This window comes from Corapipo altera, unplaced genomic scaffold (assembly GCF_003945725.1).
Source record: "Corapipo altera isolate COAL_440 unplaced genomic scaffold, ASM394572v1 131726, whole genome shotgun sequence".
Taxonomy (NCBI): Eukaryota; Metazoa; Chordata; class Aves; order Passeriformes; family Pipridae; genus Corapipo; species Corapipo altera.
In genome coordinates, this window is record NW_020885218.1 from 1 (window position 1) to 6,200 (window position 6,200).

General features: G+C 59.8%; 1 protein-coding gene across 1 annotated transcript; it reads left to right on the top strand.

The window, feature by feature from the left end:
• Positions 1–26: 26 nt before the first annotated feature.
• LOC113940206 (regulation of nuclear pre-mRNA domain-containing protein 2-like) lies at positions 27–6,196 on the top strand (the record flags this gene model as incomplete). Its single annotated transcript, XM_027631311.1, has 6 exons — positions 27–508; positions 866–1,041; positions 1,694–1,979; positions 2,266–2,526; positions 2,757–2,960; positions 3,600–6,196. Coding segments are annotated over exons 1-6 (3,693 nt in total), but the record flags the coding sequence as incomplete, so codon positions are not given.
• Between the last annotated feature and the right edge of the window lie 4 nt (positions 6,197–6,200).

Consider the following 6,200-nt stretch of genomic DNA (forward strand, 5'->3'; position numbering starts at 1 on the left):
TCGTGAAGGGGAGTTTGAGGTGGCTGAGGAGTTGGCGGCAAGAAATTCAGCAAAATTTGATCCCCTGACAGAGCAGGGCCTGTTGATGAAATGCACAGCCCCCTGTGGAGTGAAAAAAGGGAATAAATAAAACAGGCCTGTCCCTGCTCTTAACCATGACAGCCAGGAAACTTGGGAAACTGCAGCCCCTGCCTGAACCCAGCTTTGCTGATCTGTGAGATTTGCGGTCAAAAACCCGGAGATCCACATGGTTCCTGCGTTAGCTCTCACTTGGAAGTGGCCTGGAGCCAGAGCGGAGGCAGGGCTGTGCTGTTCAGGGCTTCTCTTGCCTGGAATGTGATGAGGATGCTTTTCCTGTTTGATTTTTTTTTTTTTTTCCAGCCCCAGTCCCTCATTGATGAGCTGCTGTTGTACAAGCGCTCGGAAGACCAGATAGAGCTGAAGGAGAAGCAGCTTTCCACCATGAGGGTGGACGTGTGCAGCACTGAGACACTCAAGTGCTTGAAAGGTAAAGCCCCGAGGGAGTTCTTGGGAGCTCCTCACTTCTGTTGAGCCCTAGGCCAGAAATCAGAGCGTGGCTGGAAAAATGCCAGAATTTCGGAGCGGGGTTAAGAACCACCAATCTTGAGCCAAAAGTCTTGGTTAGTTCGAGTTTTTGTGGAAACCTGCAGATCCCGAGCTCAGACAGAGCTAATGACTAGCTGAAAACCAACATGCAGTGCTAGAGAAGGCCTCCTCCTTGGTCCCAGTGGATCACTGGGGTGGTCTGGGAGGGTGTGGATCTGCTGTCTCAGCTGCTGCCCTTGGGGTCACGCTCTGGTTTGGCAGCTGGCAGCTCATTCCCGTGTTGTCCGTCTCCCTGCAGATAAAACAGGAGGGAAGAAGTTCTCCAAGGAGTTTGAGGAAGCGAGTTCAAAGCTGGAGGAGTTTGTGAATGGCCTGGACAAGCAGGTGAAGAATGGCCCCTCGCTCACCGAGGCGCTGGAGAACGCCGGGATCTTCTACGAGGCGCAGTACAAGGAAGTCAAGGTGGTAGCGAATGTAAGTGAACCCTTCCTTGATCCTCTGCAGGTGGGACGGCATCTTCCTGTGTTCACTGAGCCCCTCAGAGGCTGGAAAATGCCTCATCTCTCTATTCCCAAGTTAAACAGTTCGTGGGACTGTTGCACAGGTGGTTTCCGAAGAGAGCAGAGTTGAAGTGTCGGGCAAGGCAAAGAGACACCCCAAAAACCAGTAGCTGGATGCTCGATTTGTGTGTGTTGCTGGAATTTTGGAGCCCCCCTGCATTCATAAGCAGGGCAAAAGTTAGTGTGACAAATCCTGAACTCTGGAAGCTTGTATCTCTGTATCTCTGCAATACACATGGGGACTAGATGAGCAAAGAAATGAAGAATTCAGTAAAGAGTTGGAAAAATAACTAAATTCCCCCCCCACACCCCTCCTGGAACCCCCCCCCTAGACAGGCAGAACATGTTTGTTAGAAACCTGGGGGTTTATGAAAATTCTTCCAAGTCACTGGAAAAAGGTTTTATCTTCTTTTTTTGGGGTTGTTTCTCTGTCACACGGACAAGCCAAGTTCTCACCGCTGTGGGGTCCAGGGAATTGGAAGTTATTTTCTTGAGGTGTGTGCTGCTTCCTTAGGGAAGTGATTGAGGCATGAATGATCCCCAGTCCGATGTCCTTCCTTCTTTAGGCCTATAAAACATTTGCTAATCGAGTGAGCAATCTGAAGAAAAAGCTGGACCAGCTGAAAGCAACACTTCCCGATCCCGAGGAGTCTCCTGTCCCTTCTCCCAGCATGGACGCCCCGTCTCCGACGGGCTCCGAGTCCCCTTTCCAGGGGATGGGGGAGGAGAACAACACCCGGTCCCCGGCAGCTGGAGGCCGCAAGATGGTCACTCCAGAGCCTGCGACAGATAATCGGGATGTGGAGGACATGGAGCTCTCTGACGTGGAGGACGACACGTCCAAAATCATTGGTACGTCCTGCGGGAGCAGCAGGGATTGTCTTGTGGGAATTCTGGGACAAACCAGCCCTTCCCAGCCTCGTTTGGGATGTGGAGGAGGCACAGACCCCGTGCTGGGCTGTGGGATGGGGCTGTTGGGTTTGACACAAGCAGGGAAGTCCCAGTCCCGCTGTGATTGTTCCCGTCTCCCAAACCACCCATCCAAGGTGTTTTGACATCAGTGGGAATCGGAGCTGATGTGCCCTGAGTCATTCCAGGAGTGACAGTTCTGCTCTTGTTCCCCCCCTCTGTGCTGCAGTGGAGGAGAGGAAGGACAAACAGGCTGCTCCAACCCCAGCACCTGCCAAGACCGAGAGCGTCCCCAAAGCGGTCCCAGTGGCCACCGCGGCCGCCACGGCCTCGGGGACGGTGACAACTCCGACCCCTCCGGCTCCGAAGGCGGCGAGCGCAGCGCCCATCCTGCCGGCACCGGCGCTGGCCCTGCCCAACCTGGCCAACGTGGACCTGGCCAAGATCAGCTCCATCCTGAGCAGTTTGACGTCAGTGATGAAGAGCACAGGTGAGTCCTGAGCCAGGCCTTGGGCACCGGCGCTGGCACAGTGGGGTGATTGTTTAGAGCTTTAATTGTCTCAAAATAAACACGAGTGAGTTCCTGCTGTCTGAGCTCTGGCTCGGTCTCTGGCACACGCTGTCGGCTTCCTGAGCTCAGAGGTGTGTGTGGAAAACCTGAGTCAGAAGCACTTGGGTTAGCGGGGCAGCTCAGGTGAGTGGTGTGTGCTCCTGTCCCAGGTGTGAGCCCTGCCTCCAGACCCTCTCCAGGGACCCCGACCAGCCCCACAGCTCTCACCAGTGGCCTGAAGACTCCTGTCCTGGGGACTCCATCTGCTCCTTCGAATCCGTTAGCAAACATTCTCTCCAAAGTGGAGATAACTCCGGAAAGCATTTTGTCGGCTCTCTCCAAAACCCAGACCCAGACGGCGCCGGCACTGCAAGGTACTGGTGTGGGTGTTGGGCAAGGGCTGGTGGGTTCAAAGGTACCGGGCTGAAACGTGCTGCTCTGCCTGTCCTGAAGTGAAAACAGAGGGAGAAAAACTTCCTTGGAATGTTTTACACCTGTGGCACGTGCAGATGGTCTTTCTCGGGTAGCACACGTGTCATGGACCAGTGAGTTCTGTCACTTCTCTGTGCTTCCTCCTGCTTGTGCCGTGACCGAAGTGCACGTACCTAGAACACTCCATGTGAGGCCCCAGAACGGGACAGGAGACCAAGAGGTCTCTGTGTTTTCCGTGTGCACAAAGCTCCCAGAGGTTCTGCTCCTGAGCTGGCACCTTGCACAGGTCACCTGGCCAGCAGGGCAGGGTTTCACACACCTGGCTGCAGACCAGGACAAGTTCTTGCCCAACTGACCCGATGGAGTAATTTATATTTGTAGATCAATCTGAGCCTCTGGCAGGAGGTTGCACCTTGCTGGGTGCTAATGTCAACACAGCACAATCCAGTCCTTTTCCTAGCTGGAGCATGGGGAGGGTGTTAGGGAACGCCATCCACAGTGGGAACAGGGAAGCCTTTCCCTTGGAAGCGGCTCGGGGAGATTTGTCTCTCCAGAGTTCCTGATGCAGTTCTGTCTTCCAGGTTTGTCATCCTTGCTGCAGAGTGTGGCTGGAAACACCGTCCAGTCAGGTGAACCCGCCTCCCAGAGCACTTCAGCATCACCAGCCAACACAACTGTGCCCAGCATGAAGGGGAGGAATGTTCCTTCCAATCCGCAGTCCTTTATATCCAAAAGTTTTGGTTATTCTCCAAACTCATCCACCGCAGAAATTTCCTCCACTTCGGTCAATAAGGCTCCCGTCGGACACACCCCGGCGCTGTCAAGCTCCAGTTTTAAACCACCAACCAATTCCCTGGGATTTTCCAGTTCCCACCCTACCAGTCCTTCTTCCCTTTTGCCAACAGAAACCCCACTGGGTCAGTCCTCCGAAATTTCAAAAGCCAAGCTGGAATCAGAACCCCCTTCTCCCAGCCTGGAGATGAAGATACACAATTTCCTGAAGGGAAACCCTGGCTTCAGTGGCCTGAACTTGAATATTCCCATCCTCAGCAGCTTGGGGTCCAGCATGGCAACGGAGAGTCACACCTCTGACTTCCAGCGTGGTCCCACCAGCACTTCCATGGACAATGTGGACGGGACGCCGGTGCGGGACGAGCGGAGCGGGACACCCACCCAGGACGAGATGATGGATAAGCCGACATCGAGCAACGTGGACACGATGTCCCTGCTGTCAAAAATCATGAGCCCTGGTTCTTCTACTCCCAGCAGCACGAGGTCACCTCTGCAGGGCCGGGATGATGGATATTCCCAAGAACTTCCCAGTTCCGTGCACGGCTACCGGCCCTTCGGCCTCGGCAGAGAGTCTCCGGCCGGGCTGTACAAGCCGCCTGCGGACAGCAGGGAGATTCCCTCCTCTTTGATGGACTCCTCCCAGGAGAAGTTTTACCCAGACACATCTTTCCAAGAAGACGAGGATTACCGTGACTTCGACTACTCTGGGCCGCCGCCCTCGGCCATGCTGAACCTGGAGAAGAAGCCCGTCAAGTCCATCCTAAAATCGAGCAAACTCCCGGAGTCCGCGGAGTACCAGCCGGTGCTGTCCAGCTACGGCCAGAGGTCGCAGGAGTTCGGCGTGAAGCCGTCCTTCCCCCCCTCCATGAGGTCTATCCTGGATCAGAGCGAGGGCTGCGACCCGCTGGCCTCGTCCCCGGGGATGTTCGGGAGCTACGGCCGCCGGGGGAAGGACTCGGCCTCGGACGGGTCCCCGTCGCCCAGCAAGAACGACGTGTTCTTCACGCCGGACTCCAACCACAACACCCTGCCCAAGCCCGGGCTCCCGCAGAAGCAATACCCGGACTCGCCCCACGCGCTTCCCCACCGCTCGCTCTTCTCCTCCCAGAACACCCTCCCCAGCCCTGCCGGCCGAGCGCCCGCAGCGGGCGGGGACAAACCCATGGGCTCTTCCATCTCCGCCACCTCCACCATCGAGTTCAAGAACATGCTCAAAAACGCCTCCCGGAAGCCCTCCGAGGAGAAGCACTTTGGGCAGATTCCCAAAAGCAGCTCCGGCGAGGGCGGGAGCTTGTCCGGGGCCGCCAAGGACCCGCAGCCTCCCGAGGAGCACTATCGCATCGAGACCCGCGTGTCCTCCTCCTGCCTGGACCTGCCCGACAGCACCGAGGAGAAGGGGGCCCCCATCGAGACGCTGGGCTACCACAATGCCTCGAGCCGGGGCATGTCGGGGGAGCCCATCCAGACCGTGGAGTCCATCCGGGTGCTGGGCAAGGGCAGCCGGGGCCACGGGCGCGAGGGGAGCCGGGCGGGCTGGTTCGAGCTGAGCAGCGGCGGGAGCGCCTTCGACAACGGCCCCTCGGGCTCCTCGGAGCTGCCCGGCATGGGCGGCTTCCCGGCGCCCTACAAGGAGCACGTGCCGCCCTTCCCGGAGAGCGTCAACAACTTCCGAACGAACAACTTCAGCCCCGCCTTCGAGCACCACCTGCCGCCGCCGCCCCTCGCGCCGCCGCCCCTGGAGCACGGGACCCCCTTCCCGCGGGACCCCGTGGGGCCGCCCGCCGTGCCCCCGCCCGCCCCCTCCAAGGACCACGGCGGCCTCTTCCCGCGGGATCACGCGGTGCCCCCGCGCCTGCCGTCGGTGGATCACGCCAGCCCCTTCTCCAAGGAGACCCCCGCCCCGCTGCCGCTGCCCCACGGCGTCCCCCCGCCCCCCTCGGTGGAGCACGCGGGGGTCCCGTTCCCCACGCCCCCGCCGCCCCCCGTGCCCGGGGAGCACTCCGGGGTGCCCTTCCCCACGCAGCCGCCGCCGGCGGCCGGGGAGCACGGCGGGGTCCCGTTCCCCGCGCCGCCCCCCCTGGAGCACGGCGCCGGCGCCTTCCCCAAGGAGCACGGTACGCTGCCAGGGACGCTGAAGGAGCACTTCGGGGGGGCGCAGCCGCGGGACCCCCTGCCCCGCTCGCGCGACCCGGCGGGGCCGAGCCCCCTGCCCCGTGAGCAGCTGGGGGCGGGGCGCGGGCTGGGCCCCCCCGCGCACCGGGACCCCGGGGGCCGCGGCTCCGTCCTGCTCCGCGCCCCCCGCGCCGAGTTCCGCCCGCGGGAGCCCTTCGGCGCCAGGGACCCCTTCCAGAGCCTCAAACGGCCCCGGCCGCCCTTCGGCAGGGGGGGGG